Raw genomic sequence first — 21578 nt, forward strand, 5'->3', positions numbered from 1 at the left:
TTCAATTCCATTTGGAATGGGCCTCGACTGAAGATTGAGGCACTGGCTGATAGGCTCCGACAGACTCTGACTGGAAATATAATTATAGTTTAATTTCCGTGCCGAGTTGAAAATGTGAAATTTTGGGCTGGCAGACAACGTCAACACGTGGCGTATGAGTAATGCATAGCCTTGGACCTCAATCTTCTTGCCAACCCCAAGAGCTGTAGAGACAGTTGTCTGCAGTATTTCAAGCGAATGATTAATCAGTTTAATTGATTGAAGGCAGGGAAAGAGCATTAAAGAGACACCTCAAAAACTGCAATTTATAAGCCCAATAAAGGGCCAAGGAACCCCACAAAGAGCGCTGAAAGCAGCCGTCTAGTGCATCATTTTAAAGCTGACATAGGCAACAATCGATATGCAGCAGCAAAAGAGGCTGCAGCGCAGCTTCTTGATGTCCACAGCCCCTCGTCGATCGCAAAACAGCAGCTCAAAGGTGCGACGTAGCAAGCCGGGCTGCAGATCGCCACAACTGCCAATGGAGGAATCATCCTCTTCGCTGCTGTGCCGCAGCTCGTGGCGACTCATTAGCTCCAGCAGGGGCCTATCCTGCAACGCCCTCGAATCGATCTCAGACAGATAGTCGATGGTGCAGAGCTCACGCTCGTGCTCGAGGTTCTGTTCCCGTGTCTGATCCCGCTTGGCAATACGCTCGCTCTGGCTTTTGGCCCGTGGTGCGATCTTCATCCAACCGAACCAGTCGAAGCGTTTTTTCACTGCCTGAGCTCGGACCAGGTGCACCGGCGGCTCATTGGTATCGTGAAAGGAAGTCGACGAGTTGCTGAAGGAGAAATATACCGAAGAATCGCTTTCGTTTTCGGTGTCGATTTGTGGGCTTTCTCGGAGTGCAAGTGGAGTATCATTAGGTTCAGGCAATTGATCGATGCGATCCAGACGATCCAGGAGATTCAGTTGAGCCAGCTCTTGGAAATCGTAGGGATGTGGGGAGTTGAAGGGATCTTGGGTGCGACCTTCGCCGTAAGTGGAATTCAGCTGCCATTCCAGCTGTCGCTGCGCCTCCGACTGATCGCCTAGGGAGATTTCTTCATGATCCTCGCGGCTGCAAAAGCGGGTGGCGCCGTAGTCTGAGGGCTCTCCTGAGTATGGCATGTCATTTAGGTCTTCATTCTCATTCTCATACTCGCGATAGTGCCCCTCGTTCTCATACTGCAACTGATCCTCAGTTTCAAACTGATCTTCATGCCGATCTTCCTGCCTCTCTACGTACCGCTCTTCGAACAGTTCTTGAGACCCTTCCGAGTACCGATTCTCTTCTCCCCATTCATAATGAACCTCCTCCTCCACCTGCTCTTCACCCAGATCGATCATTTCCTCTCCCTGTCCGCCCCGAAAACGTGCCGGAGTCCGACGTCCCCTGTATCCAAGTCCCCTGCTGGCGTAGCGCCACAGCGAAAATGGCACCCGAAAGCCAAAGAAGTTTGCCCGTCGGACAGAGTCCAAAGCTCGCTCAATAATTGAGGATCCTTGCTGCTGCTGCTGCTGCGTAACCCTCTGACGCCACAGTGGCGGGTCGCGTGCGCGTCGCATGGTTGGCGGCAGGACAGAGGGCCAGTAGGTGCGGCGTTCACTGCTCAGTAGATGAACCGAGGGAGTCGTCATGGTGGAGGCATTCCTCCCGCTCTCTCGCTGGTAAGTACGTCGTCGCTTACGCGGAGCTGTCGAATGGCGCGTCGGCACCTCCCTGGCATCCTGGTTCCGCGAGTACCCCTCGCCGCGTTCTCTGGCGAGCTGGTCGTGTACTCGTGCCCTAGCCCTATCCCCAATCACGGCTACCGTCAACAGACGCTCCACATGCCGCCGATTGGTGAATGTGATGCGACCAACCATTATCCTATAGTCCTGACACAACAGGAAGAGCTCGGCGTTGTTCAGCTGCCGTAGGCGCTCCAGCACGGTCGGCCTGGGCCTGCTCATGGTGATTGCTGGAATACAAATAAAAAACTGAGAATTTTGAACATGAACTGAATAAAAATAATGAAAGGATTTTTAGTCGGTTTTGTTTCAAAATCGATGAGCTGTCGCCTCTCTGGGAATGAAGTTAAAATCCATTTGGCTTTTGTTTTCCGTTTTCTCGGAGGCTTAGACAAGTGCCAACAAAGCCGTTTGGCCTGAAGGCGTTATTCGGGCAAAACTTTGGATGGTGATTTCCATGTCCCCCTCCAGTGGGAATCCTTCTGAAATCAGACAATAAATTTAAACTTTGTTGCCGGGAAAAACACGCTGGGAAAAACTGACAAATGGAAAAGTTGAAAAGTCATCGAGTTTCTGTTGTTGTTGCTATTTTATTTTGATGACCTGTGACTGCATTTTCCCTCTGCCCCAACGTAAAGTTTTTACCCTTTCTGCCACCTACAAACACTGCTGTGTGTGTCCCGTGTCCCTCCCCTCTCGATGGCACCCAATGTTGTAGCAGTTTTTCGTCCGTTTTTTGTTTTTATGGAGTAATATTGTATGTCCTGCGGAGCGTAGGTAGGACACAGATGTTACCCATGCCATGGGATAGATCAAAGGGAACCATTTCAGCTTTAAAGAGGGGAAAACAACAAAAGGAAAAACAAAACAAACCACTTCAAACTACTGAATTGTATGGTGGGGTTGATTCTGATTTTGTTTAAGTATTCAATTATTTGTTGGATTTCTTCGAGCATTTTTTTGAATGGAAATGCAAAAAAGGAAGCTGCGATTAAAGGGTTCCGTTAAATAATATCAAATTATTCAATTTAATTTACTCCCCTTTCCTAGGTAGATATCCTGGCAACTTTCCAATAAATCGGTAATTATGCTTCACTTAAAAGGTCTTTAAATTTACTAAAATTCGAAAACTGACTGTTGAATTGAGTCAATGGGTGTATTCACGGACCACCAGAATATTCGAGTCTAAATCTCGAGGAGTCCCAGGTCTGGTTCTGCCTCCTCTATGGCGGGAATCGCAAGTTTCTGAGCTCCTCGGTTATCGGCTTACACGGCCTTATTCTTCTCAACAAAAAAATATTTAGAGTTAAATTCCCTTTTTGACGCTTTCTGGGCGCCATCTTTTGGTTTACTTTCAGAGCCTGTCAAGCGCCCTCTATGCGGAGGCTTAAGGAAACTAAAAAGCGTTATGCAAAGCTGGCTGCTATATAACCATAATAGCTGGATGCTATGGAAATAAAATGCGTTAGATACCAGCATTGGGTATTTGTTGCTGCTTAAAGGAACTGTTGCTTGTAAATGTTGACAAACATGATGTGTGGCGGCACCATGCTCGACAGCATGCATAAGAATTTACAATTTGATACAATTTGATAAGAATGGAACCACACCTTTGAGAAAAAGTAATGCATGCATAAACTAGTTTATATGCAGTTTAATTTTGCATGCTTAGAAAACTATATTTTAGATAGACTCTCCCATGGAAGCCAAAGATAACCAATATAAGCTAAAACATTCCCGAATTGTTATCATAATATCCATGTTAAGCCTCTTCTTTGATAATTTCAATACCCCTTCCAATTCGATTCGGCACTAGACTGACTCTTCGTTTAATATTCATAAAGTTTTATTAGTAAACATATGTATATTTAGACTACACAGAAACTACAAACATTTTGATGATTTTTGGGTTTGGTTTTTGTTTTGCATTTCTATTTGTTTTTAATTTATTGTTTTTGTTGTAATGGTGTGCCCTAAATTTAAATTTAGTTAAATAATATTACTGTAATAAATAATTCTTTCGCATATAAATTGAGTGTCTCTCCTCTGTCCTGTCTGATTGCGCAGCACTCGATTATTGTCATTGAAGAATTCATTTGATTTGATTGGATTTGATTTGTTTTGTCGCACGCTTTAAATATTATTACATTAAATATGTTTCGTTTTGTATGTAATGTGTGTGAACGCGTATGTATACTTAATCTATTAAGTATGTACAAAGCTCAAACTATGAACACGAACTTGTAACGGCATTTGAAATTCTGATTTCTGTATTATCCCGATTCGATTTTAATTGTATTTTCAAGTGTTTATCGCTCTGACGACTAACTGCTAAATATTTTACTTATTTTGTGTCTTTCTTTATTTTGTTTTACTATGGCAGAAAACTTGTTGGATTGATTACTTTTATTATTTAACAAATACTAGAGTACGAATCTCATTTGTTCGACAACAAAATGCATTTGCTTGGAGTTTGAAATGGAATTGAAATTTGAATATAACTAATTTTTGTGTTTCTCCTTTCATTTAATACTAATCATATATATGTGGGGGGAGGGGGAGAATGTAAAGCAAAATTTGAACTCAATTTAATATAATTATGAATTATATTTAAAATATTATTTACACCTTGAAAGTACGGCTAATTTAGACGATAAATGTATCTTTTGCTTAGTTCTTACAAATAATTCTGTTCTGCTTTTCTGCTTCTACGGGGGTAGAGAAAAACAAACTAATTAACGAATTAGTAGCTGGCTTTAAATTCGTTGCTGTGTTTCGTTTTTTTTAGTACTTGTACTCTGGCAGACCTCTCGAGGCTACTGCTGCAAATTGAATCAATCTTGGAAATTGGAAGCGTCTTGGTCGCCCATAATTTATCGCAAAACAAACTGACTGTTGGAGTCCTGAGTCCTGCCAACAGATAAACGATGCAGCGATGACAATCTTAAAACTCCTCATCGTCGTCGTAGTCATCGCTGTCGCTATCCTGGCGTGGCAGGATGTGGAACCAGGCCCACACCCGGGACATGTCCACTCATCGTTTGCGATTATAGGCGCCAAGCGAAGACTGCCTTCATTCCTTCATCTCATGACCATTGGCACCCAGCTCGAGGAGCTCATGAGGTTCGGCATTCAACTGGGAATAGAGAGAAATATGAACAGGGAACAAGTAAGGGTAAAGCTGTAGGCCTCTTACCCTATCCACACTGGCCAGATCGTTCTTCGACAGATGATTTACCAAAATAGTGCCCAGAGCATCGCACATGACATTGATGGTAGTGCGGAAGCGATCCCTAGAAGCCAAACAAATGTGTAACAATAACTACAGATAGGAGTTCCCTCTGCTGTACTCACAGCAACCAATCGACAGCTATAATGAGGGACACATCCTTTGGCTCCAGGCCCACAGTGTCCAGCACCATGACCATGGTGACGAGTCCCGCCTGCGGTATGCCAGCGGCCCCTATTGAGGCAGCCGTTGCCGTTATGCTCACCGCCACAATTGTGCCAAAGGAGTAGCTCATCTCACGATACTGGGCAATGAAGAGAGCTGCCACCGCCTCATACAGAGCCGTGCCATCCATGTTGATGGTGGCGCCCACGGGTATAACGAATCGTGTGACTCGCGGATCGATGCCCATGTTGTCCAGACACTTGATGGTCAGCGGCATGGTGGCCGAACTGGAGCCAGTGCCAAAGGCAGTAGCCAGCACCTGACTGAGCTTGGCAATATAACGATACGGTAGGCGTCGTGTGCCCAAGAAAAAGATCACAGCAATGGTGCCTGAGTGGGAGCACAAAGGTAAACGGGATTGATTACAGATATTGCCTTCTAGCATAGAAAAAACACTTACCGAATCCATGCAAAAAGAGACCAATCATGACGGTGATGAAATACCAGCCTAGGGATTGTATAGTCGCTGCTATGGAATCCATTTCAATGATCTTGGCGGCTATCAGAAAGGCCACACCCAATGGGGAGATCCTACAAAGGAATAATATGAGACAAATTCAAGAATAAAGGCTCTCCTGCACTTACCAGATAACCCATGAGGTGATGGTCATCATTGCCTCACTCAATGTGGTAAAGAAATCCTGCAGAAGTTGGCCCTTTTCACGCATACGGCCAATGGTGGTGCCCAGGATCACGCTGAACATGACCAGACCCAAGACATTGGAGCCCTCGCGCTGGGAGGACTTGAATTGCCAGGCTTCCATGGGTTCTGAGGGGGTGGAAATAATGGATTAATGGATCTCTGTTTGATGAACGGGAACCACATACGTGCAGGGCTAATGCTGGTGTTCTCAAAGATCTCCGTGCGATACTAAAAAGGGAAGATATGGAAAACTTTATTACGGGGTTAACGCTACAGGATCTCCGAGGGGAAAGGGCACAGTGTTGTCTCTTTTTGTATCCATAATTTTCCACTCAAAAGGTTAAGCCACAGGCATTGGCGAAAGTTCTTGGCGTTGATTATCCCCCTTCATTGACTCGGACAATAATCTAATTTGTGCGCATGAATATTCATTTGGTTGGCCACAGAGACAGAGACAGATGCAGCGACAGATACAGATACACCAGATACGTATTATCATATAAATGTTGGAGGTACAATGTCCATATATCAGGCACAGTAACCGTACGAGGCAAGTACTTTGATTCAATTTATGTCTGGGGGGCTCCAAAAACCCCTCGGCGCTCTCCCTGCGTCTCTCTGTGCCAGTCTGCGTCTGCGATAATTGAAATTTAAGCAGAGAGAGAGAGCGACAGAGAGAGACATTTGTGTGAAAGTGTCTCCCCCTAGTTTGGGACTGGGATTGTGAATTGTAATTGAAATTGTGATATCCCTCCAGCCCTATCATGTCGCTGTTGATTATGTGTCGTGCGCGGTTTGTTTCAATCAAACTCGGTAAACCGCAAAAAAAAGAATTGAATAATTGGTTCGGCGGTTACTGCTACGGATTTTCTGCTGTTTACGGATTCCGTTTGGATCTCTCTCTCCCACTGTAACTTACCTGAAACATGGTCGACTGGATGATGTTGTCCGTAAACATGTTTCTAAAAGAAGAAAAGAAAATGAATCAGCATGGGTTGAGCACAAATATCATTCAATCTCGTGTAGACATACCGCACCAGATCCATTAGCGTGTCTGGGGTCAGCACCTTGGATGCCTTATCGATGCTCTCCGTTTGGGTTTCCACAATCTTTGCACCCTGGCCGGGACGCAGTGTGGTCACAAGACAAATGCCCAAAACCACAGCCGAAATGGTGGTCACAAAGTAATATGTGATGGCTCTGAAAAGGGGAGAGATAGCGAAGGATAAGAGATGGCTCTGCTAGCGGCATTTGTAGCGTGACTCACCTGGTGGCTATCTTGCTGGACATGCTCAAATCAAGTCCACCAATGGCACTGGTTATCGACGACACCAACAGCGGCACAATCAAGCATTTAAGCATGCTGCGAAAATAGTTGCAAAGTGTCAATTAAGAACTTAATTAACCAGTTTATTGTTTACTCGAACTTACCGCAAAAAGATCTCGCCCGGAAATGATATGTACATAATCTCACGCTTTGTCCATTCCCCGGTGCTGTTCTTAATGATGAAGCCCACCAGTCCACCCGCAAACACACCAATCACGGTGGCCATGGTGAGGACATTCTCCTGCATGAATGCCTTGAATTTGCTCTCATTTTGCTTCGGTCGCGTCATGTTCGCTTTCTAGGCTTAGATTTCAGGGCTTAAAGAGCACCCTTCTGGGTATAATTTGGGCACCCTCAAGCTTGAGCGGTGCTAAGCCGAGTTATACGGAGTTTTCCGAGCTCCGATTAGTTGCAAAAGGGAATGCTGCAAAGACAAAGAGATTATCAGTTAAAGCAGATAAAATCAGAGTAACAACTAACTTTTTTTGTGTAGTTGAAGCAATGCTTGGTCCTAACACTTAATTCATTTCAAATTTTCTTTTTAAATTCCGCCCAAAACACGTTTGCTGACAGCTATGGTTCCTCCTCGCGGTTCAAACTGCGATCCACGACTGTAGAGCTTTGGCACAACGCAAAAATTACAACCCCAAAAAAAAAGCGTGGCCTTTGGGCAGCTGGGCAGCTTTTGTGATTTATGCAAAATCAACCCCTACCCTACCCCTAGTCTACACCCTCCTAATGGTGTTACTTTTGACAAGAAGCCGGACGGACGTCGAATTTCTTTTTGAAGATTTATTTACAAAACATTTTTCGAGAGAGCAGAGCGGCAGGAAGCTCTGGCTCTGCATAAGCCAACCCTAAAGCTATTATTCAAAATTTCTCACTTACTTTTTAACATTCATTTAGCTCCCGACACCTTTTTTTCGAGTGCGAAAACAACAGGAAAACAATAACCAAAGAACAAACTGCGAGAAAATGAAGCAACAAAAAATTGCAGCTCAATTAATCGAGGCGTGGAGCGGAAGGGAACAAGTTCATCGGGAAAACGTGGCAAAAAAATAAATTTACATAAACGATCAGCTAATGAAAAATATTTCCCGCACGGCCCCCTGCTGCCACCACCCAAGTGGGGTGCAAGGGCACACACATAGACACAGACAGACTTCAGCCTGAATGTCGGTGATCAATGAAAACTGATAGCGAATCCAGTCTACTCTGGAATTTGGATCCCCTCACTTGATCATGTGTCTTTGAAAAGTGACCCAAATTGAATGCACCAGCCGGAGTGGAAGTGGCAGACCCATTGAGATCCTCTCAATTGGGCACTGAGACTTGACGCGGACATTCAGATTAATCAAGAAATTTGTTCACACTTTCGCATTGTTTAGCCAATTGCATTACAATTGTAGAGGAGGAGACAACCATCACAGATAGAAGATCAGCTCTGAAAAACACTTTGGGGATCGTATGAACGTGAAATTGAAAAGCTTCACGCTTGGCTGAAGCTGAAAACAAGTGTGGGGGAGAAGCATAGATTTTCGTGTGATCAAGGGAAGAATGCAAATGCTCTAACAAAAAAACTTGATCTAAAATCAGCCAGGAAATCGGCCAGATCAGTGCTCACATTACTGATCTTATCACTTATCACTTCTAGAAGTGATTAATTCAATGATCACTTCTTCGAGAAGTGATCCTCACAATGATTCTTTCATGGAATTTTAGGTCTTTAGTATAGGTCTCGCCCTTGCCACCATGAAGTGCCTCTTTTGTACCCTGCTTTGATCACTTACCGATCCTTAATTCACTCTCTTTTTTAGCTGATAAGAGTAGCTGCCAGATCGACTACAATTGCGTTCTTACAAACAGTCACAGATCACTGATAGATGCACACAATTCTCTGAACCTTTTGGAGACACACGATGATAATGTCATAATACTGAGTATTTCTCTCGTACTGGGGAAAGTAGCTGCGGTTTACCTAATTGATGTAACTGCATAACAAAACAACAGCCAGCAGTCTGCGTCAGAATTCTGAGTGCCCGATTGGCCTGTGCCCAGAGGCAGGGTTCCCCTACAAAGTGCTATTGAAATGGATATCTATTGGGCGGACACAATTACATTCAGACTGTGTGCAGAGCATTAAGAGTGTGGTGTATGTGGGGCACTGAGGCACTGTCTGTGCACCCCAAACTAAACAGTATTTATCGCTCGTGAGTTTAATTAACTAACCGTTTAAGTTGAACACTCGAGGGCAGGCGATTCATGGGCCAAGTTTAATGAGAGATAAGAACTGAATTTGATTAACATAGAGCGGGGGAGGGAGGGAGTGTACTTGGAATGCAGTTACAGTCTCCCGTTGCACAATGAAGTTGATTTATATACAAAGTTGCCTTTGACCAAGTGACTGAATGACCGACTGCCGCTCCGACTTGCTGTCATTGCCGTTCCGTGTAGATTTTTCATATTTATTCATAATTTTTGTTGTTGTCTTTTCTATTTCGAACTTGACCGTGAGTCAGGCAAATGAATTCCTATACTACATTCGTAGACAGAATTTGCATTCGACGTTAATATACTCGTAATATAAGTATTGTAATATATTTGTGTTTGTTTGCCCAGAATGTGTCGCAGTTGTCTTTGAAATTAAATTGCATTTACAGCGGGCTGAAATAATGTATGCTAAATGCTGAAATGCAAGTGGATATCATTGAAGTTCATTGACAAAAGGATGGGGTTTCACTCGCAACGGAAGTTGGCCAATTAATGGACAGGGAATGTCCATGAAATTATCGTGAAATGTAATACTCAACCGACGACACTCTCACCCAACGTGATCCATTTGGGAGATTTCAACTTGAACTTGTTGTCTTCATTAGCATGGCCCTAAAAGCCCCCATAAAACCATCTAATTGAATGACGCTTGCCTGACCTATACCCAGACCCGAACAGATTCTAGACTCTACATTTCCATTTAAGAAAAAAAAACATTTCCTATGCGGGGGCGTTGATTCCTGGCCGCATCTTTGATTGGCCGCCTGTCGAACAACAGTTTACATGAACAAGTTTATTATTGTTGTCGTTGGTTAAACACATATAAAATATCGACAGATGAATACTAATTAGTCTCGGACTTATATAATATACTTTAACAGCGCAAACACTAACTAATTAATGCAATGCAAAACTATGTTCGAGTCGCGTATTCATTGTCAATGCAAATTGTAGTTGCACTTCCAAGGAGGGGATGTGTATGTGTGTTTGCGGGAGAGAGGGAAGGCTGTGACCCACCCATTTGTCTTTGGGTGAAATATATTATAAAAAGTATGTGTAAGGCGTACAAAGAACCAGTTTAAACTGAACAAAAAATCAATCTAAAATGCATAGTTGCGGGCGAAGGAGGTGCAGTGAAGTTTTTTGCATAGATTTTACCAGAAATATCTGGTTTTTTGTGTTCTCAAACTTTTTCTAACCAATTTTGTCAGCTTTATGAAAAGATCTTTGCAAATTGTTTGGTAAATGTAAAAGCGTTTGTTTAGGAACTTGATAGCCGTCCATTGAAGCACTTGGCCCCATCAGCTTAGCTGTCATAATTAAATATTTCTCCACTGGGACTTTACAATTTAGCAACTTAAAATTTAATTATCAAAAAATACGAGGAAAAATCCCCAGAAACTAAATTTAAAAATATTTCCTAATTATAATTAAATGAGCAAAAAATATCAATAGAAAAGTGTGGAAGCGGTTGCACAAATCAATTTCCATGAGTTTTCATTTCGCACGAGGTTTTGTGTGTTTCAGACTTGGATTTTAGACGATTAGGAAGCACATAGGCACATAATATATTATAGTATATGTACATATTATATATGACGCTATAATCTTTATTCGGTCCGTCGGCCTTTGTCACCGCAATCTATAGACGGTGTGTCTGTCTGACTACGATTATCGCACTGGACAGCCGGCAGACTGGCATTTCCATATTGTCCATCCACCAACTTCTAAAACCTAATCAAGATCATGCGAATTCCGCAAAAAACCGAAAAGAATTAAAAAACGCGACCAGCACGCGGCGCCGCTGATATTCCCTCTATAAGATAATCGACCTTAGCTGCAGCTGAGACTAGTCAGATCCGATCTGAGCTTGAGTTTGATGGTTTATTCTGGCCTAATTGAAGCTTCACGCACTTGTCATATAATTTCATTTTTATTTGCATGAGAAAATGTTTGAAATGCGCGAGGGACGTTCGCAAATGTTACGCGCGCGAAGAAACATACATTTTTTAGTAACAGATTGACTTGAGAGCAGAACATATAGTACCTGTGTGTATACATACATATGTATGTATGTATATTTATTATATATATTTTATGCTCCTCTCGGATCTCTCTTGGAAGAGCGAAAGCGAAACTATTTTTATGCACTGAAAGCCAAAAAATAAAACTGCATTGTGTGCTAAAAATAATGGGAAAAAAATCAAGAAAAAACTCAAAATTGATATATATATATAGACTGCAGTGGTTGCCACGCCCACACGCCTATGCTGGCTGCGGGTGGGGGGTGTTTGGTCCTATCAAGGTTAGTCGGCCGCTCGACACGTTATCAGCAGCGTTAATCGGGAATTATTCACGCGTCTTGGTGGCTCGAGAAGTGGAAGATGGCAAAGGGTTGGGGAATGGACTAGAGTGTGCTCAGTAATAGTTGGATATTATAGGAATTAACCACTAAAGGGAATTATGCTGGTGGGGAGCAAAAAAAATTGAAGATTTTTACCCAAAATTGATTTTTTTAAGAAAAGAGTTTCAGTTTTCATGTGTCCTATATTCACCCGTACATTTTGTGTACAGGTTACCAAAACAGCTGTGACATTGAGCCGGCAAATGAGAGGAACAAAAAAAAACTTACCCACTTGCCATGTAACACACACTGGGAAACAAATCGCAAAATATTCTAACAGAAATTAAAATCCTGCAAAAGGATTGAAACACAAATTAACTTGAACTTAATATGTTAAATGTCTTATGGGCATCACTGCATAATCCTTGCATCTAAGGATAACATTGTTTCCATTGTCAATTGATTTATGATTGTTTCTCTTGTCTCTGATTTAAATAGTTTTTTTTTTTGGTTTGTTGGCATTAAATTCACTTACAATCAAATTCATACACTGTGATAATTTTTGTAAACCCTTTTAAGTGGAGGGAGTGGGCGGGGGACGCGAGACCACACAGCGAGCTGGTGGCTGTAGACGAGCACGCGGCGTTTCAGCGACTGATCTGATCTCTGAGATCGGATCATGCAACGATCCCACACACCGGACACAAAAAACCGATCTGCTCTGCTCTGACACGTAGGGCGGCAGAGAGCGTAGAGGCAAGGCAACAGCACACGACTTGACTCGTCAGATTATAAAACCGTACTAAAAACTAAATCGAAATCAAATTCGAAATATAGCCAACGACCGCGCAAATTGTGCAGCAGCAGCAGCAGCGTCGTCGCCGTCAGCGTCGCGACTCTCATCAGCAAAATAAATATATATAAAAATCTGTAGAGTACGTACAAATGTGTGTATGTGTGTGTGTGAGAGATTGTGTGTTGTGTTGTGGGGGGTTGACTTTCATTCATCAAAAGCTGAGGCGGAGGCAGCGCTCCCATCCCATCTCACGTAACGCATACGCCGCGTTGTCTCTCGTAATTTGTCACGCCTTGTTCTCCGTATCCGAATCATACTGGGCTTTCGCTTTCCTTTTACGCCCCATGCGAGTGCAATCAAAAGGAATTCATTATCAGCGCGCCCTCCTTCCAATGTAGTTCAGTGTTTTGCAGGCTGCAGCAAGCTCCTGCTCCTCCTTGGGCTCATTAGGCGCTGCTTTGTCCACACTTGCATTGATCAACGTCGCTTTGTTGCTAATTCCAAATCGAGGGGGTTTGGGTTGGACTGGCGAATCTCTGAATCTGAAATGAATGCAAGTTGCTTTACATGCGGCATAAAACTGCGGTAGAACTCACCCAATAAGTAGGTCAAGTTTGTCCATTACTCAATCCCTCCACTAGCTCTGGATGATTACCAAATTGTGATGTCAAAGATCACCGTCACCGGAGTGAGGCAGCAGCAACCACCCCAAAAAGCCAACCAAACAATGGCCATTACCACGGACTACTTGAACTTGATTGAGACTCTGGAAACACACACAAAAGAATCGAAAGGCAACGTAGAACGAAACAAGAAAGTGGGCATGGACGATGATGATGGGGCAGCAGCAAGCAAAGAATGTTAGTTGGGCATTTCCGGTTTCATATTCGCTGTACAGCAGCAGCCCACAATGATGGTACATAATAATAATCCAAATCAGCAAGAGCACACAGCACACAGCTGCACAGCTGCTGCCTTTGATCTGCTTCAATTCGATTTGCCTTGGGGGCCAGTTCTGCTCGGTTGTTCCATGCTGCTGGGAAATATAATGTATAATGCAGTGCTATGCCTTGCCTGGGTGTCGATGCCAGTGGATGAGGATGCCAGGGCCCAACTAAGCGAGTAAGTGGCTCGAAAGCGATACAAAACGTAACCATTAGTCGTTGGCCGGTCGCTCCACTCCACCCTTGCCTTGCCTAGCGACTCATTTTGGATGGGTGTCCGATCTTTCTCATGTGGAGAGGTGGGATGTGACTGTGGCTGTGGGCACAACACAACACACATTGGGACCGGAACTGTCGATCTTCATTTTTGACACTGGAAAACAATACACGAACATTAGTGTGTGTGGAAATTGCACATGTTTATGCATTAACATATACATATAGAGCACTTATGTTGTGGTATATAAATAACCATATAATTATGTGCTCGAGTATACTGGTGTACAAAGCTAATTCAGCATATGCTTCGGCCATAATGAGGATGAAGCTTTGAAGGGGGGCTTAAGAATAGTTTGAGAATTCTGGCATTTAATATATGTAGCCTTAAATTTGTGAGAAGAATTGAAATAATTTTGGAAGCAATTTGTAGTTAGTAGTAAAGATAATTTAGATTAGAGTTAGGGTAAGTACTCAAATGGTTTAAAGATGAAAATTTGTTTCAGTTCCTTATTGTTTACGAGATTCTTAAATTAATTGTTGTCTTCCTTATTTTCTACCTCATACATCTAATTAATGCCATGGTAGCTGTCTTCTTTACCTCGTTTTTGGCATGATCTTCGATAAATGTACCATGCCATATAACTGCTATAAGCTCCAATCCATTTCTTGATGATTATTTTTTGCTGATAGAAGAGGAATATTGCTCTGATTAATTAAATTAATTAAATAAAAATGATGAAAGTACTTACAAAATCCATTACTCTGAGTGTCCCCGCTGCAAGTAAGATTAAAGTTAATTTTTATAGTACACAAATTAATTAAATAAAAGGAAATACTTACTTCACTCTCAAAGATCAGTAGCACAACTTCCGTTTCCTTGGGTCTGCCATCTAAATCGCCAATTTATTAGACTTCCTTCCTTATTATTACTCCCCATTAATATTTGAAGAATAACAATTTTGGGTTTTGATCGATTTTCGAGAAAAACTTTAAGCAATCAACGCCTCAAGTTTTCCATACATTAAACATATTTTATTACAAGTTTTTTTATAAGTATTATGTGTAAACATATTATTATGTATTATAGATTATTGATATACAAAAAATTTCAAGATCACAAATCAGATTTTTGTTCTTTTAAGCTTAAATGTGAGCAAAGAGGCTTTTCGTATCCGACGGAAACTGTACCTGCTTGTACTGCAAAATGGCAAACAAAGTACAACGCATAATGGCAAAATATAGAGAGAGGAATGTGGTAACCCATGTCTGGTGTTTTACTTTACCTCTCCCTACAATAAAGTGATTTTAAATTGAAGGCAACAGACCTGCCCAATGGCAAGTAGGTGATAAGAATGGTCACTTCGGTGTACACATTATCGATGGAAGGGCAGAGGCTAACATTGTGATTAAAAATAGCTCTCTAAAGTAGTTAAAACTGCTCGATCGAATTGAACAAAGAAGTATTCACTTCATATAAATATGGCCACTTGGGGTGTACGCATCTATGGGGTAGAAGGAGTGCGCGCAGGTAGTGGGACTTACAGAGAGGAGCATAAATGTTTGTTCAAAGAATTAAACGGGAGGAGAGTGTAGGGTAGTGTAGCGCTGACAGTAGGACAATCGCAACAGTTGGTTCCACAGCCACCACCAACACCACCAATACACGAACAATAGCAGCAGCTGCCGGACGTCGTATAAGAGTGTATGCGTTTGTGTGTGTGAGCTGCCTCCTGCCAAAACGCTGCCGACTGTTGTATACGTGTGAGTTGGTGTGCGTATTTTACTCCGTTTAATCCTCCATTTTGGGGCGTCGAAAGAGCAGGATATGTGGCTCTGGCTTGTGGATCATATAATGGATCCAACCCCGCGACTGCTGCACACCAATCGAACGCCACTCGGTCTCCGTCATCAGATGGGTTTTGGGTACCAGCTTAACCAGCTCCTTGGGCAAGACCACATGTCTGCACACACACACAAAAAAGATATGCATATATAGAATTTACAGTTGATTTTCGGGGATACTCGCACAAACTCACCTATACTCGAATTTCTCATCGTAATATTTATCCGAATAATAAATATCTTTGCTCATTTTTCCGATTGTGCTCCTCCTGAGACGCGCACTTGACCTTGATTTGGTTGTGTGCTGGAATGCTGCTGCTTCTGCTGATATGCGGCACGGCAAGGGATGCGATGTGCGAATTTTTTCCGCTCTTCTGCGGCGTCTTCTTTGAGCCCGGGGTGAAAGCGGCCACTCGATCGGTGGCTCTTTCGCTTTGGTGTGACTATTGTTTTGTATGTTTTCTGCGTGTTTACGCTTATTTGGAATGTATTTCAATTGTTTTATCACAATTTTATTTGGATAGCAAAGCGAAATTTACGTTTTCAATTATTTTAAATCAGAAAAAAGAGACGCGCTCGGCATTAGGGATGATACATATGTTTACTCTATCGATAATGCTTTACTTAAAAACTATCGATTTAGTTTGGATATTTTGATGCGATAACTGGAGTGGGGTGTTTACCAACACTGAGTGTTCACAAAACAAGCAATAGGTGGCAGTCTCGGATGGGAGATAAAAAATTACAATTCAATTTAATTTATTCCAAATGTTTTTAGGAGTTAAGAACTTGCCAATCTTTAGCAGTAAATACATTTTCGAGTTTTTAAACACAATTTTTATCTAAACACGCAAGAAAAGCACGATATATCGTGTATATAATTTTAATTTAGCTAAGTTTTAGTTCTGTAGGCAAGCGGCAGATGTCGTCTGCACTTCCTTTGTTTTACGACAGATGGAGTTTCGAGGCGCGCGTTTTGAATTTATTTTCTAAAAAATTTTGTATGCAATGACTAATGATGGTTTAATGACTAAGGATTCAGGGTACTACTCTTGGATTCCTCGAAGTTTTTAAACTCGAAATCCCTAAGAAACTATATTATACGCTTGTTTAGAGCTTAGATAACACAAATGAGCAACCAATTTGAACACTCCTTGTGCTTCCCACAGAGCTAAAAGCAAGCAAAGCACAAAAAAGCATAAATACTCCTGTCTGAATGTCTGACCATCGCCCCCCGTCACGCCCCGTCTTAAAAGCATGGCTCCGCCGCTCGGCAGGCACATAAATTCCCACAGGCAGTGGTGGGGATGGCCACAAGAACTCCGAGAACTCTCCACGCGCGCGTGCAAAATCTTAGATAAATTTCGTGGTGTGGACAACCGAAATGAAATGGGGAGGATTGGAAACAAGGCGTGGAAATGCTGATGCAATGCATTTTATAGACGAAACAAATGAAACACTTAAATATTGCGCTCGTAGTACTGCGAGGGAATGAAGACCCAGTTCTTGGCCAAATCATTGATGGATTCCTGCATGAGTCGCGATAGAATTTCCATAATGGTACTACAAGGGTAGAGCAAAGGATTAGAGGCTAGAAAGATTAATGTGGGGGTGTGGGGGTGTGGGATAGTCTTACTTGCGATCACCAACAGCGCCAGGCTCTAACGGAGATTCCGTCTTGACGGACACCACCTCCTCGTAGGTTTTGGTGTGCTTGTGGCGCTTGCGGTCGGAGAAGATGCGCATAAAGTTCGATTTGCTGAGATACTTCCAAAAGAGCGTCTCGAAGATGGTGTTGCGATGATCGATGGCCAAAGTCAGCTCGATGATTTCGTTTGGTGTAAGCTTTTGCTTGGCAGCCAGCCGCTTGACCAGCTCACGGCGCTCTGTCTCCCTGTGCTGCTCCTCAATGGCCGGGCTGTCGCCCGCTGCCTCGGTGTTTCTGTCAGTGTGCGTGCCGCCGCAGGGCGAGCGTTCGGCTGTTGTGTCTGCCGCCTCGTCGGGATTGTCCTCGGTTTCGTGGGTGCTCTTGAGGGTCGACCGTAAGTTGAGATGGAGATACGAGTGCATTATGTAGCTATCCTCCTTCCATTTGGGGTCGTCTATGGACTCGATCTCCTCCAGCTCGCGCTTGGCGATCAGCGTGGCCTGATCGAGGATGCGGTGCACCTCCAGGACGATGGGAATGCGGCGAAAGTTGACCAAGCGATCGTAGGCCGTGACTTTAACCTCCACCAACTTCGAGTGGTGGCCCTTGAGGCGGAACACGGACGGCGTGAATGTCACCGCAAAGAAGTCGCTGATGATGTAGCTACAGAGGAGGATTTCGACATTCATTAGATGATCCTTTCAAGGCGGATGTACTTACTTTTGCCAGCGGAATTCGACACACTTTTGGCCATGATTGTGGACATTCACCAGCTGCGTGCGATCCTCCTTCATGCAGACGGTAAAGGTCACCCGATTGGGATAAATAACGTAGAGAAAATCAGCGCATTCGCGATCCTTGAGCGGCATATCCGTTTGCTCCTCCTCATCGGCTAGGACACCGCGTCCCTTGATCTTGTACCAGGCCTTAGCGCTCTCATAGCCCAGCATGACTTCCACCTCATTCTCATAGTCCATGGGACGGTAGTCCACCAACAGGGGCCACACACTCTGCCGCGGCACCGTGAGAGTCGTGTTGAGCAGCTTCAGGCCACGGTCGCGCGTGGAGAACGAAAAGTTGAGATGCATATTGGTGAAATTCTGCACCCAAATGGGCTGTGTGACGTGGTAGTAATTCTTGATATTCACAGGCAGCAGCTCCTTGGTCAGCAGGCACTTTTCGGGGTCCAATTCGGAGATTTCTAGCTTAAAGTGCCACAGGAATTTGCGATTGTCATCCGTGCTAGAGAACGGAAATGGTTAGAGAGTACGTGGGAGTCGCTGTCCACATTCAATTGGTTCACTCACTGCACTTCGTAGGTGAGCAAATGCATGCCATAGATCAGAAAATATGCCGTCATTGACAGGGCCAGCACTTCGTCGGGCTTGATGGTGAGCACCTCCTGGTGCAGGTGCAACAATTTGCGATGTTTGCAGTGGAAGAGCTGCCGAAACTGATTGAAGCCCACGCGTGTCTGCACGGGCCGACAGCCGCAGTTCTGTAGGCGCTTTAGTGTAAGCGTCAACGGCTTTGCGGAGAGATTTCGCAGCCAAAAGATGATTTTCTGGGGCGGACTCTTGATGTGTCGTATGGGCAGGGCAATTGTGTGCTCATGTTCCTGTCGATTCGATTTTAGTTTCTTGTTCCAGCTGTGGGGTAAACAGAGGTAATCAACAGAGTTCCGCTTCTAGGCAATGTTGCTACTCACCCCGAAATATCAAAGCTCTCCCAGTAGTAAATCTTTAGGAGGGGGGGATGAACGATGGTCAGGTTCTCGACCATTAGCTTCTGGTAGATGGGCACTGGCTTAAGGACGCCCGTGCATGCCGACTTCGACATCTCTGCCAGCTGTTGTTTCACTACAAAATATAGACACTCTATTTAGCTGAGTCAAATGAATATGATCAAACTCCTACGTTTGCCTCCTGGCAGCCTTGACCGGGACGGAAACTGCCATTTGGCTGGGAATAGAAACCATTTATTCGCCTCGGGCAATGCGTGCAATATAAATATTCATGATATTTGCGGCAGTTGCTTTTTTTGCCAAAATATTATGTATGTTGTGAAATAAGCAATTTTTGCTGGAAGCGGGGCAAACGCATCGCAGCATACCATCGTAACACATCGATCGTAAATATCGATAAACTAAGTCGATGGATGTTAATTTCATGCACTCGCATTATATGCTTATTATACCCGGTACTCGAAGAGTAAATAGGGTATATTGTATTTGTGCGAACAACGGTTGTATGTAACGCACAGAAGGAAACGTTTCCGACCCCATAAAGTATACATATTCTTGATCAGCATCAATAGCCGAGTCGATTGAGCCATGTCTGTCTGTCCGTCCGTCCGTCCGTCCGTCTGTCCGTCTTGTTTATCGGCTAGTTCTCAGAGACTATAAGAGCTAGAGCCACCAGTTGGTAGTTGGTAATTTTGCATGGAATTTCAAAATCGAGAAAAAGAATTTCTGATTATGGACAGAGCCATTAGCCCATTGTCGACCAGTCGGTAAATCAATATACCCTCGAATTTTATAAAACTTGAAGAATTTTAGCGTAGTTCAGACTAACGTTTTCGTGTAGGATGGACAATTTGCAAATATCATTATTACCGCGTCTTAACTCAACCCCCAAATAAAGGGGGCTTTGGTAGGTTAAGTACGATATACGATATATTTCTGACCGTCAGTTACCGGACGCGATCGAACATTATTGCAGTCGGCAAGAATCAAAAAAGTTAAAGTAGTTAAAACCCCATTCTGCAGGGCATTGCTAGCTCAACTACAACTTGATTTTGGAATCTCCAACAGAATCCATCCTCTTTTCTTCGTAGGCAAAGCCAAGCAAATAAAAACAACAGAATTGGCGCCCATGTAACGTGGTTGTGGCGGCAGAGCAGACACCTGCAAGCTAAGCGAGTGCGTGTTGCGAGACAATCCAATGTGCAATTCGTTTTGTTTGTCAATTGACAAAGTGCCAAAGGCCAAGTGAACCGTGCAAGGGTGCGTATGGGCAGTGGGGGCATGCGAGTGCAACAAATAAACGAGCAAGAAAAAGACATTAAGGGCACAGAGTGGGGATTGTCAGTTGCAAACCTGACCTCCAGCCGGCGACGCCAACAAAGTGTGAGAGTGGGTGTGTGTGTAAAGTGTGTGGGAGTGCGAGTATGTGGCTGAATGCATTGTGAGAACATCATTTACAGTTAGTTCGCTGACAATCGGATAGAGAGAGAGAGAGAATGAATGAAAGAGAGACAGAAAAAGGTGAGCAGCATCAACAATTAGAATGAACAGTTACAAACAGTGGAACATGCGTGTAAAAGAGAGAAAAGAAAGTGCAAAATTATTGAAAATTACTAAATGATAGATCAAAATAAAGATATGATAAGTCTCTTTAATAAATCTTAATAAATATGATTAATTTTTAATTAATCCCTCTATTATTTGCAGATATTGTTTAAAAAAGGGAAACCATTTAACGTACAGTGGAACGATCTATAAGTATTTGTCCAAATTTGACATCCATTGAGAGCTTTAATTGTTCGAAGCTTTAATACAGGAACGGGAATGCAGAACAAAATTTACTGGTTAGTAACCTAATTTCAGTATCTTAATTTTTATAAAAAAACTATCCCACTGTACTGACAGGCTTACAACCTGTGTGCATCAATCACAACCTTTGACAGCGTCGCTGCCCCGCTTATCAGTCATAGTCCTCCCTCCGTCCCCTTTCGCTTCCCTGCCTTTTCACCCTGACAATCTGGCATAACAATGGGTGGAAAATGGTCTATGACCAGAATACAAAGCATCTGCAATTGTCGGTAGCGCTGTCCAACCATCCTTTAAGCGATGTTAGGAGTGGGTCTCTCTGTGGGGTTTGCTTTGCTTTGAGTGTGTTTCACTTTTTCCCACTGTTCCATTTCACTCAAAGCTCTGGGTTGCACTGCCACACGTTCCGTGTAGTGCAACATTTTCGTTCAAAGCAAATATTTTCGTTTATGCTTGCCTATTTTCCCCCCTTTGTTTTTTGTTGCAAGAGTTGTTGGCCAACGACAACTTGTTGGCCAATTGTTGTGGTTAGACTTTGAGAAGGTTGTGGCCCAAGGGGGGGAAGGGCCACTTGATGGCTCAGTCAACCATTTAGTTGGTACTTTTTTGTTGTTTTTTTTGGGACCTCTTGCAAGTCCCCTCGGACCCGAGCCCGGACCCGGACTCGTTCGGGAGTTCTTTAGAGTGTCGCCTGCTGTGCATAATTATGGCTTAATTTGCAGCCTGAAGTATGCCCAACTAATTACAACAGTCTCCCACCTCTGCTCGTTCTCGTGCTCGAACTT

At 43.4% G+C, this 21578-nt stretch overlaps 4 protein-coding genes across 4 annotated transcripts; all 4 read right to left on the bottom strand.

Moving 5' to 3' along the window:
- Window positions 1-227: 227 nt before the first annotated feature.
- Window positions 228-2050, bottom strand: LOC117901977. Its single transcript, XM_034812980.1, has one exon. The coding sequence runs from the start codon at window positions 1975-1977 to the stop codon at window positions 361-363; it is 1617 nt and encodes a 538-aa protein (XP_034668871.1). The 5' UTR covers window positions 1978-2050; the 3' UTR covers window positions 228-360.
- Window positions 2051-3917: 1867 nt separating this feature from the next.
- On the bottom strand, window positions 3918-12580 carry LOC117901115 (excitatory amino acid transporter 1). The gene is made up of 11 exons (XM_034811749.1): window positions 12330-12580; window positions 7284-7603; window positions 7120-7215; window positions 6885-7052; window positions 6772-6814; window positions 6038-6080; window positions 5795-5978; window positions 5610-5740; window positions 5110-5539; window positions 4952-5048; window positions 3918-4891 (listed from the first exon to the last, which is right to left on the bottom strand). Exons 2-11 carry the CDS (start codon window positions 7466-7468, stop codon window positions 4829-4831), a joined length of 1440 nt encoding a protein of 479 aa, XP_034667640.1. The 5' UTR covers window positions 7469-7603; window positions 12330-12580; the 3' UTR covers window positions 3918-4828.
- Window positions 12581-14717: 2137 nt separating this feature from the next.
- On the bottom strand, window positions 14718-16195 carry LOC117901893 (cyclin-dependent kinases regulatory subunit). The gene is made up of 2 exons (XM_034812854.1): window positions 15790-16195; window positions 14718-15714 (listed from the first exon to the last, which is right to left on the bottom strand). Exons 1-2 carry the CDS (start codon window positions 15843-15845, stop codon window positions 15543-15545), a joined length of 228 nt encoding a protein of 75 aa, XP_034668745.1. The 5' UTR covers window positions 15846-16195; the 3' UTR covers window positions 14718-15542.
- An 804-nt stretch (window positions 16196-16999) lies between these two features.
- On the bottom strand, window positions 17000-19176 carry LOC117901871. Its single transcript, XM_034812828.1, has 6 exons — window positions 19160-19176; window positions 18952-19102; window positions 18551-18892; window positions 17964-18485; window positions 17232-17906; window positions 17000-17158 (listed from the first exon to the last, which is right to left on the bottom strand). The coding sequence occupies exons 2-6, from the start codon at window positions 19080-19082 to the stop codon at window positions 17056-17058; spliced, it is 1773 nt and encodes a 590-aa protein (XP_034668719.1). The 5' UTR covers window positions 19083-19102; window positions 19160-19176; the 3' UTR covers window positions 17000-17055.
- Between the last annotated feature and the right edge of the window lie 2402 nt (window positions 19177-21578).

This window comes from Drosophila subobscura, chromosome U (genome assembly GCF_008121235.1).
Source record: "Drosophila subobscura isolate 14011-0131.10 chromosome U, UCBerk_Dsub_1.0, whole genome shotgun sequence".
Taxonomy (NCBI): domain Eukaryota; kingdom Metazoa; phylum Arthropoda; class Insecta; order Diptera; family Drosophilidae; genus Drosophila; species Drosophila subobscura.